This window comes from Vicia villosa, linkage group LG3 (assembly GCF_029867415.1).
Source record: "Vicia villosa cultivar HV-30 ecotype Madison, WI linkage group LG3, Vvil1.0, whole genome shotgun sequence".
Taxonomy (NCBI): Eukaryota; Viridiplantae; Streptophyta; class Magnoliopsida; order Fabales; family Fabaceae; genus Vicia; species Vicia villosa.
In genome coordinates, this window is record NC_081182.1 from 214,652,258 (window position 1) to 214,672,197 (window position 19,940).

Consider the following 19,940-nt stretch of genomic DNA (forward strand, 5'->3'; position numbering starts at 1 on the left):
AATAACAAATTCACTCAATTATTAATTAACAATGATCCATAAAATAACTACCAATATTATCTAGATTTCAATATTTAAAGAAGATAAATTGTTATTACATGATTACACTAATGATCAATTTACAAAAATGAACTTCATATCCCTTATCCCTTAAAGTTAAAAACAAGGTGATATCAAACTCTCAACATAAATTTTAGGTTCAATCGAACTATCGATCTTTTGAATCTTAGGAATCTTAAAAATATTACTATTGATATCGAAAACAACCACATTCTTTCTCAACAATTTTGTATATACCAAAAACACCTGGTCATCATCAGAAATCCATATTTCCTTTATAGAGGAAAAATATGAACAAAACGGAACTCGACACAATTTAGACCAAGACTCTTCATTTCCAATCTGCTTCATTTGCCAAACATCAAAAAAATCACGTGTGTTGGCGAATATACACAAGCAATCCCTCAATACACCCAAATTCACACTAACCACATTTTCTATTCCATAACCAGGCTGCATAAATATTTGATATGTTTCATTTACCAAATTAAAAGAAACAATATTATAATCCTTATCTTCAAACCAATTAAGTGTGCCACTTACAAAATTCAACGTTCCATCCACCGGTACTGGTATATCCCTTTCAACCACTCTCCAAAAATCAGTACCCAAAACATGAACTTTTATTTTAGATTTATTACCACTAGCATCGATAAAAACAACCACCACCTTATAACTTTCAATTAAAGTATCATATCCAAAACCATATGCAACATTAGCACTACTACCACTCTGAAATGGACTTCTTACAGGAGGTAACAATTTGAATTTTTTAATGGAAGGGTTCCACAACATAATAGAGAATAGATTGACAACCAGACAAAGTATTCCATCGCAAGAGCCGACAATATGAAAGTCTTTTTCATTGAGAGGAAAGTTATGTATGTTGGCGTTGATAGTGATAAATTTTAAAATGGTTTGAATCGGGTAAGATCTTACGTAGGACTCACCTTTGGTGGTTACTATGAGGTGGTGGTTTTTGGTTGACATCTGAAGGTGTTTTTTTGTAAATTTGAGATCTGAGATTAATGAATTTAAGGACTTGCTAAGACAACGGAGTTGAAGGAGAAGTTTTATTGGAAGTCTACAAAAGATCTCTTCAAGGAGTTCGTTTGGGAGAGTAGGTAGTGGAAGAAGTAAATCATCGTGATCATTGGAGGAAGAAGAAGAAATCTCAATTAGAGAGTAAGACGAAATATCATCAATTGAAGTATTGACCTCACTAAATGAAACCATTGTGAAATGGAAGACTTAACACACACAAAACATTGGAGCTGAAATATATGTATTTATAGAAGGAATATATAATTTTATTTATAGAAAAATATTTATTTATAGAAGAAATATATATAAAATATATATATATATATATATATATATATATATATATATATATATATTTCTTCTATAAATACATATATTTCTTCTTATGTGAAAAATATATTTATTTATAGAAAATATTTATTTATAGAAAAATATTTATTTATAGAAGAAATATATATAAAGAAAAAAATATATTTTTTCTATAAATATATATATTTCTTATGGGGACAACTTCTCTACCCATCATAAAAAAGTTGGGTAGTCTACCTTCAACCAATCACATGATTCCATTTCATTTAACACATTTAATTATTTATTAAAATACTATAAATGCTGGTTGTTTTTAAATCATTTTACAAAGGAGGTAACCTTACCCAACTTTTTGAGTTGGGTAGATAAGAATTCACCATTTCTTATATAAAGAAGAAATATATATTTCTTATATAAAGAAGAAATATATATTTTTCTATAATTATTTTTAGAAGAAATATATATTTTTAGAAGAAATAGATGTTTTCTATAATTATTTTTAGAAGAAATATATATTTCTTATAAAATTACATGTATTTATATTTTTCTATAAATAAATATATTTCTTTCATATATATGATCTGGACTGGACCCGAGTAGGCCCAACGTCGAACTAGGCCCAAACGTAAAGACTTAAGCAAATGGCCCACAAATGAGACATCTGGTCATCTAAGGACCAGTTCCTCCTTCTCCGAGGACCAGTCATTCCTCACGAGGACATCTCCTCCTGAGGATGCTCGCTTGACTCGCGTGCTCCTATATTCCATAAACGCTACGATTATAAAGGAGATGCGGTCTTCACTCTTTCTGCAAGTCTCACTAACTGACTTGACCATGATCGTGGGCACATGTTGCCCACGCCACTACTAGGTGAAATCGTGGCAACCATCCCTAATGGGCATGGGCGACCATCCCAATAAGGAGGTCTTTGACCCAGCAATAAAGGCTATAAATACTCTCTCTATAGAAGAGTCAGGTATATTCATTATCACATGAATTCAATTGTGTCTCACACTCTTACTAACTTAAGCATTATAGTGTATTGTAAATACAACCCCCATTCTTTTGAGCAAGTGGACCTTTGGACCGTCATCTCTGATCTAGGTACGATCAATGGCGGTGTATGTAAGAATTTTTATGGTTTCCCTATTTTTCATCAACAATAACAAAGACAAAAAATAAACCATATCAACCATGACTGAATTCAACGGCAAGGACAGAGCCCCCAAAAGTTTTGAACAAATCACTACTATCATCGATGACGGTACCGTTGTAGGAAACGTTTGACGGGAAGATGTGGTGGTCATCGTTCAGGAGGTACTGACTGCTTCATCGTCATCCAACGATTATGACGTTTCGTATCGAGAAAAGAGAAAATCTCACGCAAACCCGGAAAATCCCTCTGTGGACTCGCCGGTGAGGTTCCAACCTGTCCAGGAACCCCCAGGAGCTAACCCAAATAATGTGACTGTGTTCGCGATGCTGAATTAGACCAATGTGTTGATTCACCAGCAGAATTAAAGGGTCGAAGCCCTAAAGCAAGCTTGCTACTTTCCCTCCGCATCTTGAGGGTATCATTGTTATGAATCTCATAAACCATCCCCTCGACGACAAAGAAAAGACCCAAAGCTAGAAAAGAATCAACCAAAGCCATCTAAAAATCTTGGTCGGACGCCTCCCCCAAAGGGACGACATACCTTGGGGCCCAAAAAGAGCATGTTTGGATAAACACCAAGAACCCGTCGGTCGCCTCCCTGTCGACGGAATGACCAAACAAGGAATGATCAATACCCTCCTCGGGGAACAAGTGACGAAGATATCCCCCGTGGACCACTCTCACGGGATTTCATGGACATACCGCTACCTAGAGGTCGGGAAAACCCCCCGAACATCGAGACACGTGATGGATCGGCATACCCAAATGAGCATCTTGAGAAAGCAAATGCTCACCTCTACTACCGCGTGGTGTCGGGCGCCATAAACTAAAAGATCTTTGGCACCATAAACGAGCATCTAGTATGAGAGTAAAACCTCCCTCAAAGCCTATGTGATAAAGGATTTCATTGCTGAAATGACAACGTCCAAACCCTCAAGAAGCGAGACACATAAGTGGACAATATTCGTCAACGAAGCGTCTAATTCGATAGGAAGCGGCGCGGGGATCATCTTGGAAAATGATGAGGGAATCCTAGTCTAAGTTTCCCTCATTTTAATCTTCCTCACCTCGAATAACCAAGCCGATTACGAATCCTTCTCTCACGACTTCGCTTGGCTGATGACCTAGGGGTCTAAGAAGTAAAAATATACATTGACTCTCAGCTTGTCGTCTCCCAGGTGCTAGGCGAATAACGTTCCAAAAACGATAATCTGGCTGAGTATCTCGTTCTAGTCTGACAACCAATGGCCAAATTCAAATCCACTGAAGTGAAGCATGTACCCTGCAAGCATAATATCCGAGCATATATTCTTTCTAAACTCGCGAACACCAAGAAGAAAGGCGGGAATAAATCGGTGATCCAAGAGATAATGTCCCAACCTAGCATCAAAAAACTACCCCCACCCTTTACGTGAATGTAATAGGCAATGACGATTGCTGGATGTCCACAGTGTACAACTATCTATCCACGGGGACATTACCAGCCGACCGTAAATAGGCGAACATGATCAATCGAAAATCTTGCTCCTACGTATTTCTAGATAATAGGTTATACCGAAGAGGATTTTCCATATCCCTTCTCAATATGTCGAGGAGTTCAATAGGGTAATCCTAGGAGGTCTAAAACGAAGATTGGGTGAGACGAAGAAAAGATGGATCGAGGAGATGCACAACATGCTCTGGGCCTACCGAAAAATGCCGCACTCCACAATTGGAGAAACCCCTTTCCATCTGACCTATGGGACAGAGGCGGTAATCCTAGTAGAGATCAGGGAGCCTTCTAGAAAAACAGAATGTCCTATCGACGTGGAGCTGAATGACGACGCCCTCCACAGAAAACTCAATCTAGTCGAGGAGATCCGATCAGAAGCATACCTTCGAAAAACATCTCTAAAACAAAAGATATACATACGCCACGATGACAAAGTAACCAAGTGATGCGTCCGCAAGCGCACAGAAATATCAAAGTAATATAAAAGATTTTCGAACCCACAAAGACCAATGTCAACCTACGGTGATCTATTGTCACTTTGTAAAGCTAAGGCTAATGAATGATTGATTAAGGGAAACTAATAACTAAAATCAAAATAAAATAAAATAAAGATTAAGATAAATATAGATACTAGTATGTAATAGTTGGACTTCGGGAATTCAATAAATCATTTGGCAAAGTTTGTAATTATAAAAATATCTTTCAATAGAGATTATTTATTTAAAAACCTTTATCTAGCACTCTCATGTCCATAGAACATGTTATATTACTAGACCTAGTGGATGCCCTTTAAATCCAATAATACCTTTTGAAAACAAATTGAAACTAATTATATTCTTAAAGCACTCTCGTGTATTTAAAAACTAATGTTCGATTTACTACTATCTGGATCGATCCCCATGCTTTCGCATTCGAGTTCTAGCCTTAATTAGTTTTCCATTCTCGTGGCAAAACCGTGTTAAATATCCTTTCACTCTCGTGACAAGGATAGTTAAATTCAACATAGAAATCTTAAACTAAAAAGGTATTTTATTATAGAGATTAAGCCGAACTATTACCGAATTCCATAGGTTATAAAACTTACATACCATTACTAATTGATTTAGCCAGACATACTAAAAAAATAAACATGAAATTATAATTATTAACCATGAACATGTGCATATTTAGATTTTTAATGATAAATTAATATTATAAGAACAAGAAACTAAAATAATTGCAAATAAATAAACCTGGAAGAAAAGCAGACAAAATAAACTTGAATAAAATTACGAACGAAACAAATCTTGAAACTTGAATAAAGCTTTGAAATAATGTCGACAAGATTGTGATCCAAGAGTACATAAATTGTAAGCCTAAAACTAATGGTATGGCAGTTCTCGGTGTGAGAAACTGTCACTTTTACAAAGTGATAATTTATGCCTAAAACTATGAACATCGCTTCCGCGCATAAAACTTAGATGTTGAAAATGTGAATTCTCAGTCCTTTTTATAGTGAATGGAAGTGGGAGTTACTTTCAAATCTTTTTAGAAGTAGTGGAGATAATGGGTAGTTGGAGGAAGTGCAAGTAGTGGGAAGTTGGAGAAAATATAGGAATTGGGCTTCGTTGGTTGCAGACGTGGGAAAAGCCTCATATTTAAGTTACTGATATAGAGTTGTGTCATTCGTAACAGAGTGTGTACCGAGGGGCCACTTAAATCGGGCGTAACATCATATGTGCTGAGGGGCACACATGTTTTGACATGTACTGACCGTCAATTAGCTATGACGAACGTCACAGTCTTCTGATATGAAGTTTTTTGCTACTTTCTGCTGTTTTGTGATTTTCAATTTAATCCTTTGCCATTTCTTCCTCGTTTCTCATGCAAGCTTGGATAAAAGTAAGTACATGAAAACATAGTAAAAATACCAAAGTAAAGCAATATAATGAATAAAAGCGGTAAATTAGTTAATGTAAATCTCCCCTACACTTGAACCTTTACTTGTCCTCGAGCAAATAATCAATATGACAATTTATAAAATAAACTTGAGTCAAATAAACAATACATTTTTGTGTTATCAAACTCCCCTATACTTGAACCTTTGCTTGTCCTCAAGCAAATAATCAATATGACAATTTATAAAATATGAGTTAAATGCAAATACATAACACAACATCGAATTGTATGCGGTTGCAATGTATTTTTGTTAGAATGATAAAAGCTCAACTCCAACACTAAAGTCATGGTAAAGACACTAAAAAACTCCACTTATGCAAACCATTTCGAATCATGCTATTGTAGCTCAACCTAGTTCTTTTCGCTAAGGTTCGCCCGTTTTCATTCGAGCGCTATCACATTAAGCCCTTTATCTTTACACACACATAGTAGAGTAGCTGGTTAGCGATTATGATCCTTATTAGCATGGGGTTTCTGGCACATATTTGTGGTAAACTCTTCTTAACCAATTGCAAGTTGTGGGGGATCAGACCGTAGCCCGTCCTACCAAGTTCAATACTAGATACTTCTTAACCAATTGACAACGGTTTATTTTGTTATTATTCGTAAGATACACATCCTTTGAATTAAATAACTGGGTGAGGGTCACCTAACTTAGTTGGTGAATTCTTCAATCCTAACAATAAAGCATCTAACTTTTTCAAATATTCGAAATCATTCACTTATATTCATCGTTTCTTTACGTTGTTTGTGTTTAAGTCGGTGTCGACTGCTAAATAAACTACTCGGGGTTAGTTTAAAGCTAAAGTTTAAGGTTTCGGTATAATAGGCATTCAAATCGGTCTTGCTTATTTCCCAACCAAACCCCTCGACAATTCACAAATTGTATTCAGCTATTGGCCGGGTAAAATATCGCTCAACAATAAAATCGTGAAACACGAACGAAACATCGCCAATGCTTAAGATCATAAATTTGTAATGAACTCGTGGGGGCGGAGAGGATATGCGAACCAACCCATAAAGTCCAACAGGACAACACTCACTCTACCGTATGGAGGCATCGGGGATAAAGCCTCTATGCACGCAAAGTTCTTCACGAATTTATGAATGTTCCGAGGACCTACGGAGGCCCCGAGCATTATTTTATGAATTTTTCAAGGATATGTGAAGATTACGAGGGTAAGAATACCCAGATTCACAACCCTAAAAAATCTATTGACTCTAACCTATGAATGTCCTGGGGACTCATGGAGACCACAGACATGCAAGTGCCCAGATTCACAATCTCCATACGCATTCCAAAAGCAGAACGCTTGAAACTCAAGAATCATTCAAGAAATTACAAATGTAAACCATTAAACCCTAGATTTCCTAGGCTAAATGAGAAAAAAACTTGAAATCAAGGATACGAGTGGTGAAAGCTTACCAGAATAGGACGACAGCGTGAAGTGGTTAGAGTCCAGGGGAAGTGGTGGTGGTAGTTGCTATTCACGGTGATGAAATCGATAAAGTCGCGGAAGCTTCTTGTGGTGACTTGGGAGCAGAAAAGTGTAAATGAGCAAGTGAGCTTAGGGTATTTATAGAGGCAAATGGGGAAACATGCCAAAGCACAGATAAACGAAACAACAAAATGACGTGTCATCATTCCTTTGCCTCAAAACCATGCTCCTAAGCCGCTAGGCCATTTTACGCATCAATGGCAGTGACATGTGGCGCGTAATCCCAACATCTCCTCGCGCGACGACCGTGTCTTGTCCTCATCACTCAACATCTGATGATACAAACATAGGATCACAAAAACCCACAGGAATTTTGTCCTCGTGCGCCCATCCTCGCGCAAGAAGCCTCCCTTGCTGGCACCGAAATAGTCTGACGCACATCTTGGCCCTATTCGACTTCTGCAATTTGTCTAAGTCATCGCCTCTTGACTAGACACAACAAATTGAGAACTCCTATTTCGGACTGGGCCCGAGCAGGCACAATGTCGAACTAGGCCAAATCATAAAGACTGGAGAAAATGTTCTACAAATGAGACATCTGGTCACCCGAGAAACCACTTTATAATGATAGTTCAGATACAACTACAAATTATCAATTACCTTACATGCATAATAGAGGTAAAGCCCTAGACTGCTATTCACCAGACCTTGAAAGAAAAGGGTTCAAAGTACCCAATTACTAATTATGTTAACACTAAGAGACTCTCTGAACCACTAAAGGCCTTTGCAGACAAAATTTCCTCCAGCCATGTTCCAACAAGAGTACATGAGGAATTATAATTAATAATCTATGTTGATGATATGATTATTACATGTAATGATATAGAGGAGATCTCCAAAATTCAGAGGCAACTCGAAAATGAATTTGAAATAAAGAACCTTAGAGGACTAAAATACTTTCTTGGAATAGAAGTGGCTAGATCAAATGAAGGTATATTTATTTCCCAAAGAAATTACATATTGTATTTATTATATGAAGTTGGAATGCTTTATTGTAAGCCAATTGATACTTCAATCATTAAAAACCATAAATTTGGAGAAAATAATGACCCACTACCCACAAATAAAGAACAATACCAGAAATCGATAGGAGAGTTAATATATATGTTACATACTCATCTTGATATAGCATATGCGGTCAACGCATGTAAAAATCCAAGTGAAGCCCATATGGATGCAATAATAAGAATAATCTGATACCTAAAGTATGCTACTGCTAGAGGGCTTATGTCCTACAAAAATAACCACATTAATGTGGGAGGTTATTGTTGAAGTTGTATAGGGCAAGAAACAAAGGTTTTGGAAATATTTATCCGGAAATTATCGTGTCCATAAAGAATGGTGGTAGAATGTCATTCAACAATTTCCATGGTTTCGAACTCGGGTTGAATGGGTAAAGAGTTTAAAAACAGAAAAGTAAATATCAACACAAAAGAATTCATTCTTCGGAAAGAAAAGACTTATCAAGCTATGCATATAATCTACTTATCACAAACTTAAACTTATCCACTAGTTATACCCAACCTACGTTACTCGTCAATGTCATCACGTATCTCTTACATCAGTGTTCATCTCTGAAGCACTTATGAGATAAAATCACAACCAATGTCATCTCTAACACAAAGTTGCGAGAATATCCGTATTCTCGCGTCGACAATCTCTCGCGCATCACTCAGACACAAAAGCATTAAGGACGAATACACAAGTGATTGTTAGCTCTAAATATATCTCTAGAGTTCAGAAACTAAAAGATAATCATCCTAGATAAGGATTCAAGAAGTTTATCTCTAAAACAAGTCAAACCCAAAGCACAAAGCAAAAATTCAGGACAACAATCACACAGATTTGTAAAACCGATTAAATATAACGCCATGGACAAAAAATATACATGAGTTCAAAGTAAACACATACACAAAACCCAACTATAAGAGAAAACACAAAGAGGAAGAGAAATGAACAGAAAATTTCTCAATTTGTCAACTCTGTTCGACGATTAATCCACCTTAAATCATCCAAATGCAATCTCCATAGTTATTTTCTAACCTAATCTATCCTAAAAAGGAGAGTGATGAAGTTTGGGAGCAAAAATCTCCAAAATCCCATAAACTAGAAATGTTACAAATGAAAGAATATAAAGAAAAATTTCTGCAAGCTGGCTCAGCGATCTGTCAAAAATATTTGGTACAGTGGCTTGGTTAAGTGAGCTGAGATGGCTTAGCGAGATCCTAGCCAAGCGAGCTCAGGAAATATGCTCTTCTCTGTTTCAGAAGCTCCTAGCGCGCTACAGCTTGGCTTAGCGAGCTTCTGCACAATTTCCATTTATTGCTAAAAAACTGCGTAATCGAAGTCGTGTGTTTGACACTTTTCGATATGCATCAATACCTATAAAACAAATGAAAAACGGTCAACGGTACATAAAATGAATCAAAATTCAAGTATGCACATATTTGCCAAAAAGTTGGGATTTTATTATAAAAACATAAAGTATTGAATCGATAAGTGTCATAATTATATACTTAAAATAACGATATTTTGACACTTATTATTTATACAAATGCAGATTGGATAGGCAGTTTGTCCGATAGGAGTTCTACGTTCGAGTACTTTACTTTTGTTGGTGATAATCTTGTTACATGGAGAAGTAAAAAAAACAGAAGGTTATGACTCTATCTAGTGTTGAAGTGGAGTTTAGAGGAATGTCTAAGGCTATGTTTGGATAATTTAAAACTAACGGAGCGGAGCGGACTACAATGGAGCGGAATGGAACGAAACAAAACATAAACTTCATTCCATTGTTTGGATATTTTACGACGGAGCGGAACTAATATTTGATTCCATTGTTTGGATATCAGACGGAGCAGAAAGAATTATAATTTTTTATTCCACTTTTACCCTTTATTTCTAAAACCTTATTATAAACATTGTTTGAACCTATTTTATATATTTGATTCTTATTTCTATCTATAACAAATTAAATACTATAATTAATTTTTATTATAAATTCATATATATAAATAAATCAAATTAAAAATATATATATAACAAATCAAACATATCATATCAAAATCAAAACAAATCAGCTAAAATTTTTTATGGCAAAATCAAATATATAATTTCAAATCTAAATTAAATTAAAAATTTGTATACATGATTTCCTATTTTAAATATCATAGATAATTCACTTTAACCAATATAATAGGATGCAATGGAAAACTAGTTTACTGTTATTAATATCAAAATACAAGAGGTAGAAATTGGAAAGCTTGGTACTGCTGAGTGCTATCATTATATACTTCAACCCATTCAATTTTAATGGAATAAAAGACATTGGAATATTTGAAAAGGCAAAATACCCCTTTTCGTCCCTTAACTTTATCTCGGGGTTCAATTTGGTCCCTTAATTTTTAAAAAGACCAATGTCGTCCTTTATGTCTTCAAACAACGTCACTTAAGTCCTTTCCATCCAATTCTCACAAACGGCGTTTATTTTTGCATGTGTGGCATCTGACATGGCTTATTTTAATACGCGTGGCATCTGAGGTGGTATTTGTTTGTCATAAAGGTTATCAAAAATCCATAAAATTTTTTAAAATTGCACCTTTAGCCAAGTTTCGAACCAAGGCCACATGCATCACTAAACTAATATGTCTACCACTGAGCCATATGACTTTTGTTGATTAATAATTACTAATTTTTATTTTAACATGAATTTTATGGTTCTTTTGAAGGAGACAGACAACCTCCATTTTCATCTTCATCGTTTTCATTTTCCAGAAACCCACATGCATCACTAAACTAATATGTTCCATGACCTAAATCAATCCAAACAGTAACAAAAAGGAATTCCATCTATGGCTCTTTTTTTCTGTTCTTCAGCGCATAAAAACAAAAACAAAAAGGAATTCCATCTATTTGCTTGGTTTCTCAGAATCTCCATGGATGAACAACAACAATAACGTGTGCTCTCATGGCTTTCCTTTCATCTCTTCTCTCATGTTCTCGCTCTCGCTATCATCGATTCGTTTCCGCCTCGATTCGTCTCGGTACCTCGCTTCTCTCTTTCGTTCTCGCACCTCTCTGCGTTTCTCTCATTCAATCATGAACAAAACAAACACAGTTCACACAAGAAACATACGAATCAAGAAATTTATGCATCAAGCCCTTAACCCCCAAATTAAATCAAAATCGACCCTTATTCACAATGGTTTGAATGTTACAAGTTTCAGAAGTTAAAAGAGATGCGCACGAAAAAAGGTATGTTGCTTTATGGTTTTCATTCAAATTTCCTTTTACCTTCCTCTTCTGGTACGTAATGAATTGTTTGTGTTGTTACTGTTAGTTGGATGTTGTTTTTGTGGATGGGTTGCCGAGTATTGATTCTGAGAGGGTGAGGTATGAGTATTGTGTAATTTGTGAGAAGTTTGATTTTGAGTGATGAATATGTGATGTGTTTCAGGGTCCAACCTTCAGGGTCCACCGCGAATTCTGACTTTGCCGGCGTCAAACCTTTAGGGTTTATGGGAAGATGATGAACATTTAAGCGTTTCTGGGCTTTTGGATTTCTGGGTTTGTTATTGGTTATGTTAAATTAAGATTACAATAATTATATTTAATGTGTAAATTTTATCAGAAAAAATGAAGTGGACAAGTGGTAAGGTAATATGTTTGCAACCCTTGTGACCAAGGTTTAAACCTTGGTGAAAGCAATTTTTTGAATTTTTCTGAACTTGATGATGAGCCTATGCCACATCATCCTTCATATCAGCCACGTGGATAAGAAAAACAGAACATTGCTAACGGAAGCAAACGGAAGGATAAACGTGACACCTTTTTAATAGATAAGGGATCTATTTGAACGTTTTAAAAATTAAGGAACCAAAATGGACCCCGAGATAAAGTTAAGGGACGAAAAAGGGTATTTTGCCATTTGAAAACAAGATACAACACAAAACAAGACGTTGCTTTGCTTCTTTTCAGTAATCGGAAAATTTTGAGGGGATTTTTTTAATTAGATAGGTGTTTGGTTCAAACGAGGGAAGGGAAGGAGAATGGAGGGATTTTGATTAAAAATATGTTTGGTTCAGGAGGGAGAGGGGAGAAGTTTTATTAATAATTTACATTTTTATCCTTATTATCTCATATAAGTGAAACAATATGATATTCAAATGTGAAAAATTTATACATATTTTTTTATTAGTAAAATTTTTAATATTGAGTGACTAAAAAATTATAATTTACTATATAATATTAAAAAATTGAGTTCACTTAATTCGAATAACATGTTCAAAAACAAATTAAACTATATGTTGATAACAACTTTTAAATTATAATGAATTATTTAACATATCAAATACATAAAATAATTTATTAATAAATATAAACGGTTCAAATATTTTAATAAAATAAATAAAAAAATTAAAATGAAATATTTAAAGTTTGATATAAAAAAAAATATGATAGAATACATAACAAAATTAGAAAAAAATATAAATAAACATAAAAGAGTTATAAAAAAATCAAAAAATTACAATGATTATAAATTATGATTTATATTAAGTACAAAAATTTTAAAATAATTTAAAGGTGAATAATAATTATAATAAGTTGATAGAAACGAGAAAAATCACACAGAAGAGATCAGTAATACAAAAGAAAATGAATAATTTTGAAATATTAAAATAAAACTGAGGATATTATAGTAATTATAATAAATTTTAAAATATCAATGTTCAAATTCTCTTCCATCTCCTCCAAATCCCCCGATTTGGGAACGCAAAAACTATGTTTTGGAGGAATTTTACTCTCCAACGCTCGTAAAATTTGAATCAAACACATTTAATTTAAAATATTTTTTCTCCTCCCCTCCCATCTAACTCGAACCAAACACACTCTAAGGGTCTATGCGAACTGCTATGGTTGAAAACATCGGAGGTTTTCGGTTTTATAGCCCGGTTTTTAAAATTCGGATCGGTTTATTTATGAAACCGGTCTGGTTTTCTAGAAAATGAACCATTTTAATTTTGTTGCAATTAGTTTTATTATTATTTTTTTTTTGTTTGTTGAAGGGGGTAGTGAGTGGAAAATTGAGAATGAGTGAATGTAATTTAGTAGCAGAAAAAGTGTGGAAGGAAATTGAATCTACACACAGAGGTATAAACATTAATGTGTATTTATATACTTTCATTTTTCAATCCAAAATTTGAAACCCTAATTTTGGTTTTATTTCAATTGACAGTGAATGATGATCAACTTTATATGTAAGTATATTCCCTTCCATTTTACTGTTTTTTCTTGTTTCAGTTCATAGCATAGATTGTTGTTGTTGTTGTTATTGTGTTTGAAATTTGTATGTTTTTGTGAAAATACAGTTTACATTTTTTGTTTGGTAAGAACTTTGAGGGAGCTTCTAGATTAGTTGATCAAAGAGGTGTTAAGAGGATTTCAGGTGAACCAAGTGGAAGGTTTATCTTTCAGGTTTCACTTTCAACCTATCTTGCTTTGCATCTACCTTTGTTTCTTTACTTACTTTCAATAGATTTTTGTTCTATAAAGTACGGACACCAGAAACACCACACTGACACGTTGACACTGGTAATAATTTGAAAAAAATGAATAAATTAAATGTAATCACAAGTGTTGGTGTTGGTTTAGGTTTAGGTTTTGGTTTCGGACACACATTTTTAAAACATTTGAATGATGAAGCGAGCCGACATTTCAGATTGAAGGCATGTCTGCAGTCGGTGTTTGCCAGATGCTTGTGTCGGACACCGACATTTCGCATATGTGGTTGAATTCATTGTGTGTTTGATTTTGAATGAATTGATAGTGCAAAGTTTGAGGTTCCAATTCAATTCTAGAGGCAAAAGTTTCAAATAGTAACTTCATGTTAGAATATGTTCCAGAGGGAAAATCAATTTTACTTGTGAACATCAAAATATGTCAAAATCAATTTTGACGTTTCCAACTTTCATTTTCTCAAATTTTTGTTGGTGTTTGTCTATCAGTGTCGTCGTGTTCGTACCCAAGCTTCTTTTTATGTTTCTGGTTTTTAAAATCTGACTACTATTCTTAATGTTGTTGGCTTAGCAAATTTTCATGACAATGTAACGAATCATTGATGATTTTGATTTAAATTAATATACGTATATTCTTCATTTGTTTAGGTTACAGGGGAATCGCGGAAAAAAGACCAGTATCTGTGTTTTGCAGAAAACTTTTGTGCATGTTATTCTTTCTTCTATGATGTTGTCAACAGAGGGGAACAGCTATGTGTAAGGGCTTATACTTTCTTGTCTTTTATTTCTTCGTATTTCAAAATCCGCTGTAGGCATTCTTATCATTACGCTGCGTTGTGTGTGTGCGTTTTTCAGTGTAAACATCAATTAGCTGCGAGACTTGCTGCATCGTTGGGATCGTACGTCGAAGTTAAGGTATCTGATGACGATCTAGCTTTGCTGCTTTCCAAAATATAGCACTAGCGTTTTTGTTTTTATTTCATGTTTAAGAAAACAAAGATCTTGCTTTGTGGAAACTAGATTAGACAAAGAACATTTCTTTACTGTTAAAGAAAAGTGTGATTAGAGATGACGAGAATATAACATGTTCAATTAAATTTAAGATTACTAGAAGTTACATTTTTTGTATCGAAGACTGAAAATTAACACTGATCACTTCATAGTCTACCATCTGATTTTTGAGTTGGTCGACATCCCTATGTTGGGTATAGACGAGTGACAATATCTATACTTCGATAGCAAGGATTCGTTTTAGCTTTGCTATCGAAGTCAAATCTAACATTACTTGTTTCCAGAAAAGTATGCTAAAGGTCCAACAATAGCACCGTTGATGTAAGTTGCCAGTTCAAAATGGCTGTAATCACCGCGATCATCCGGAAATCCGTCGTTCTGGTTCGGACCTCCAACTATGGCTCCAACCAATATGTTAGGGTTAGGGCTCATTGAATGGAAAAATGGATTGAAACCTCCATCACAGCCTATGGTTTGTGGATGAACTGATAGTGACGGCAACGACGAACCTCTATGGTGAATTCTCTTTGGAAAGTATGGACCGTACCCTACCATATACGACATTCTTAGAGGATTTTCACCTAATATATAGTCTACCTGAAATTCAAAATTCGAAACAAAATTTATCAGCAAATTGGAGAAGAGAATATCGAAGTCAATATACGGTTGAATGAACAAGACTTGCCTGTCTTTTCGCTATGGATCTTATGGTATTCGGAGTGACGAGAATGTTGCCGCAGTTAAATGTGTGCTTTGTTGCTGACATATACTTTGAATAGGTTGTAAGCAAGAATGTTATAGCTGTCACATATTGGAGATTTCTCTCAGGTAACTTGAACATAAGTCCTCCTGCACATTCATGAATATTAGTAATCAAGACGGTGGTTATCAAAATCGATAACCGAGTTGTGATTCAGAAGATCGATTGTTTGTTTGAACCTTGTGTATATTGTGTAGTTGAAGAGGGCGAGTTAGGCAAGATCTTGCACATGAAATTATCGGTTTCTTGTCTATATTGATCGAAGTTCTTATCACCATTCAACAATGCTCTCTGCAGTAACAATAGAAACTGAATAAGTTAGACAATGTTGAGACTAAGAAATTGTTTTTCTCATATCAGAAACTTACCTTTGAAAGAAGAACATGTGCACCAGCATATTTGTTATCCCAGCTGAAGATATCAGGTTGATCATCAGCTCCCAAAGATTTCACCAATTTGTAATAGTAAACCGCATTTGTTGCTCGAAAAAGCCATGCCGCTCCCCATAATAGTTCATCCTGAAAATAAGTAAAACTTATTAGTATAACACTTTTTTTTAATCGGTAGACGAAGTGGTCATAACCACTGAAACTCACAGAGAGTCAGGGTGGTTTGAGACCTGATGTTGACGTCCAACCTAACAACATAGGCTTATTGAAAGTTGCGACTAACTAGAAAACAAGTTTACCTTGAATCCGGAATACGAGCAATAAAATGGACAAGCAGCGGAACCGAGTGAATTACTGTACGAGCCTTGATACTGCAAAGCAAACTGATAAACCTTCTGTGAAGTTCTCAACAAAAGCTTAGAATAAGATGGATCAACTTTTCTAAAAACAATAGAAGCTGCAGCAAGCGCGGCAGCGGTTTCAGCCGCGACATCAGAACCGGGATTCTTCGAAGATACATAATAAACAGTTCTAGCAGTATCCATATCTTCTGGTCTTTCCCAACAGTTATTTTGTTTCAGAAGCTCCTAGCGCGCTACAGTTTGGCTTAGCGAGCTTCTGCATAATTTCCATTTATTGCTAAAAAATGCGTAATCGAAGTTGTGTGTTTGACACTTTATTACTCAAGGCTTTGATATGCATCAATACCTATAAAACGAATGAAAAATGGTCAACGGTACATAAAATGAATCAAAACTCAAGTATGCATATATTTACCCAAAAGTTGGGATTTTATTATAAAAATAGAAAGAATAGAATCGATAAGTGTCATAATTATATACTTAAAATAACGATATTTTGACACTTATCAGTTATACAAATGCAGATTGGATAGGCAGTTTGTCCGACAGGAGTTCTACGTCCGGGTACTTTACTTTTGTTGGTGATAATCTTGTTACATGGAGAAGTAAAAAAACAGAAGGTTGTGGCACTATCTAGTGCTGAATTGGAGTTTAGAGGAATGTCTAAGAGTCTGTTTGGTTCAAATGAGGGGAAGAGGAGGTGAGGGATTTTAATGGAGGGGAGGGAAGGGGAAGGGAAGTGAGGGAATTTTTTTAATTAGATAGGTGTTTGGTTCAAACGAGGGGAGGGAAGGGGAAGAAAGGGATTTTAATTAAAAATATGTTTGGTTCAGGAGGGGAGGGGAGGAGTTTTATTAATAATTTGCATTTTTATCCTTATTATCTCATATAAGTGATACAATATGATATTCAAATGTGAAAAATTTATACATATTTTTTTTGTTGGTAAAATTTCTAATATTGAGTTACTAAAAAAAGTTATAATTTACTATATAATGTTAAAAAATTGAGTTCACTTAATTCGAATACCATGTTCAAAAACAAATTAAACTATATGTTGATAATAACTTTTAAATCGTAATGAATTATTTAACACATCAAATACATAAAATAATTTATTATTAAATATAAGCGGTTTAAATGTTTTAGTAAAATAAATAAAAAAATTAAAATAAAATATTTAAAGTTTGATATAAAAGAAAATATGATAGGATACATAACAAAGTTAAAAATATATATATATAAATAAACATAAAAGAGTTATAAAAAAATCAAAAAAGTACAATGATTATGATTTATATTAAGGATAAAAACTTTAAAATAATTTGAAGGTGGAGAATAATTATAATAAGTTGATAGAAGTAATCGAGAAAAATCACACAAAGAGAGCAGTAATAAAAAAGAAAATGAATAATTTTGAAATATTAAAATAAAATTGAGGATATTATAGTAATTATAATAAATTTTAAAATATCAATCTTCATATTTCCTCCTCTTCCCTCCAAATCTCCCCGATTTGAGGACGCAAAAAGTGTATATTAGAGAGATTTTGCTCCCATTCCCTCCCCTTCCCTCATAAAATTTGAACTAAACACATTTAATTAGAAATATTTCCTCCCCTCCATCTATCCCGAACAAAACACACTCTATGGGTCTATGCGAACTGCTATGGTTGAAAACATTGGAGGTTTCCGGTTTTACAGCCCGGTTTTTAAAATTCGGACCGGTTTATGAACCCGGTTTGGTTTTCTAGAAAATGAACCATTTTAATTTTGTTGCAATTAGTTTTTTTTATTGGTTGTCACTGGAAAAATTTGAGAATGAGTGAAAGTAATATAGTAGCAGAAAAAGTGTGGAAGGAAATTGAATCTACACACACAGGTATAAACACATTAATGTGTATTTATATACTTTCATTTTTCAATCCAAAATTTCAAACCCTAATTTTGGTTTTTCATGTCACAGTGAATGATGATCAACTTTATATGTAAGTATATTGCTTCCATTTTTTACTGTTTTTTCTTCTTTCATTCAGTTCATAGCATAGATTGTTGTTGTTATTGTTATTTGTTTGAAATTTGTATGTTTTTGTGAAAATTCAGTTTACATTTTTTGTTTGGTAAGAACTTTGAGGGAGCTTCTAGATTAGTTGATCAAAGAGGTGTTAAGAGGATTTCTGGTGAACCAAGTGGAAGGTTTATCTTTCAGGTTTCACTTTCAACCTATCTTGCTTTGCATCTACCTTTGTTTTTTTACTTACATTCAATAGATTTTTTGTTCTATGAAGCACAGATACCAGAAACACCACACTGACACGTTGACACCGGTAATAATTTGAAAAAAATGAATAAATTAAATGTAATCACAAGTGTTAGTGTTGGTTTCAGTTTCGGTTACGGATACACATTTTTTGAAACACTTGAATGATGAAGTGAGCCGACATTTCAGATTGAAGGCGTGTCTGCAGTCGGTGTTTGACATATGCTTGTGTCGGACACAGACATTTCACATATGTGGTTGAATTCATTGTGTGTCTGATTTTGAATGAATTGATAGTGCAAAATTCATTATGATGAAATTGAAATCAATTTTACTTGTGAACATCAAAATATGTCAAAATCAATTTTGACTTTTTCAACTTTCATTTTCTCAAATTTTTATTGGTGTTTGTCTATCAGTGTCGTGTTCGTACCCGTGCTTCTTTAGTTGCATCTAATACTTGGCTTAGAGATATTATTTTGTTTCTGGTTTTTAAATTCTGACTATTATTAGCAAAGTTTCATGACAATGTAACGAATCGTTGATGATTTTGATTTAAATTAATATACGTATATTCTTCATTTGTTTAGGTTACAGGGGAATCGCGGAAAAAAGACCAGTATCTGTGTTTTGCAGAAAACTTTTGTGCATGTTATTCTTTCTTCTATGATGTTGTCAACAGAGGGGAACAGCTATGTGTAAGGCCTTATACTTTATTGCCTTTTATTTCTTCGTATTTCAAAATTCTTTATAGGCATTCTTATCATTGCGCTGCGTTGTGTGTGTACGTTTTTCAGTGTAAACATCAATTAGCTGCGAGACTTGCTGCATCGTTGGGATCGTACGTCGAAGTTAAGGTACCTGATGAAGAGCTAGCTTTGCTGCTCTCCAAAATATAGCACTAGCGTTTTTGTTTTTATTTCATGTTTAAGAAAACGAAGATCTTGCTTTGTGGAAACTAGATTAGACAAAGAACATTTCTTTACTGTTAAAGAAAAGTGTGATTAGAGATTACGAGAATATAACATGTTCAATTAAATTTAAGATTACTAAAAGTTACATTTTTTGTATCGAAGACTGAAAATTAACACTGATCACTTCATAGTCTACCATCCGATTTTTGAGTTGGTCGACATCCCTATGTTG

General features: G+C 34.3%; 4 protein-coding genes across 4 annotated transcripts; 2 read left to right on the top strand and 2 right to left on the bottom strand.

Moving 5' to 3' along the window:
- Positions 1-156: 156 nt before the first annotated feature.
- On the bottom strand, positions 157-1,296 carry LOC131659913 (F-box/kelch-repeat protein At3g23880-like). Its single transcript, XM_058929027.1, has one exon. The coding sequence runs from the start codon at positions 1,294-1,296 to the stop codon at positions 157-159; it is 1,140 nt and encodes a 379-aa protein (XP_058785010.1).
- Positions 1,297-13,569: 12,273 nt separating this feature from the next.
- On the top strand, positions 13,570-15,120 carry LOC131657355 (uncharacterized). The gene is made up of 5 exons (XM_058926766.1): positions 13,570-13,648; positions 13,734-13,755; positions 13,867-13,972; positions 14,662-14,769; positions 14,869-15,120. The coding sequence occupies exons 1-5, from the start codon at positions 13,588-13,590 to the stop codon at positions 14,968-14,970; spliced, it is 399 nt and encodes a 132-aa protein (XP_058782749.1). The 5' UTR covers positions 13,570-13,587; the 3' UTR covers positions 14,971-15,120.
- A 48-nt stretch (positions 15,121-15,168) lies between these two features.
- Positions 15,169-16,739, bottom strand: LOC131657356 (endoglucanase 9-like). The gene is made up of 5 exons (XM_058926767.1): positions 16,473-16,739; positions 16,153-16,302; positions 15,964-16,075; positions 15,710-15,873; positions 15,169-15,621 (listed from the first exon to the last, which is right to left on the bottom strand). Exons 1-5 carry the CDS (start codon positions 16,716-16,718, stop codon positions 15,295-15,297), a joined length of 999 nt encoding a protein of 332 aa, XP_058782750.1. The 5' UTR covers positions 16,719-16,739; the 3' UTR covers positions 15,169-15,294.
- A 1,586-nt stretch (positions 16,740-18,325) lies between these two features.
- LOC131593515 (uncharacterized) lies at positions 18,326-19,849 on the top strand. Its single transcript, XM_058866021.1, has 5 exons — positions 18,326-18,416; positions 18,501-18,522; positions 18,638-18,743; positions 19,385-19,492; positions 19,592-19,849. Exons 1-5 carry the CDS (start codon positions 18,356-18,358, stop codon positions 19,691-19,693), a joined length of 399 nt encoding a protein of 132 aa, XP_058722004.1. The 5' UTR covers positions 18,326-18,355; the 3' UTR covers positions 19,694-19,849.
- The last annotated feature ends 91 nt before the right edge of the window (positions 19,850-19,940 follow it).

Bases quoted from the DNA above. Each gene is read 5' to 3' on its own strand.
- LOC131659913 (XM_058929027.1), bottom strand. From the start codon at position 1,296: ATGGTTTCATTTAGTGAGGTCAATACTTCAATTGATGATATTTCGTCT.
- LOC131657355 (XM_058926766.1), top strand. From the start codon at position 13,588: ATGAGTGAATGTAATTTAGTAGCAGAAAAAGTGTGGAAGGAAATTGAA. The intron at 13,649-13,733 runs GTATAAACATTA...TTCAATTGACAG, and splicing joins AATTGAATCTACACACAGAG to TGAATGATGATCAACTTTAT. The intron at 14,770-14,868 runs GTAAGGGCTTAT...TGCGTTTTTCAG, and splicing joins ACAGAGGGGAACAGCTATGT to TGTAAACATCAATTAGCTGC.
- LOC131657356 (XM_058926767.1), bottom strand. From the start codon at position 16,718: ATGGATACTGCTAGAACTGTTTATTATGTATCTTCGAAGAATCCCGGT. The intron at 16,303-16,472 runs GTAAACTTGTTT...ACTTATTTTCAG, and splicing joins GCTCGTATTCCGGATTCAAG to GATGAACTATTATGGGGAGC. The intron at 15,874-15,963 runs GTTCAAACAAAC...ATGAATGTGCAG, and splicing joins AACTACACAATATACACAAG to GAGGACTTATGTTCAAGTTA.
- LOC131593515 (XM_058866021.1), top strand. From the start codon at position 18,356: ATGAGTGAAAGTAATATAGTAGCAGAAAAAGTGTGGAAGGAAATTGAA. The intron at 18,744-19,384 runs GTTTCACTTTCA...TCATTTGTTTAG, and splicing joins GTGGAAGGTTTATCTTTCAG to GTTACAGGGGAATCGCGGAA. The intron at 19,493-19,591 runs GTAAGGCCTTAT...TACGTTTTTCAG, and splicing joins ACAGAGGGGAACAGCTATGT to TGTAAACATCAATTAGCTGC.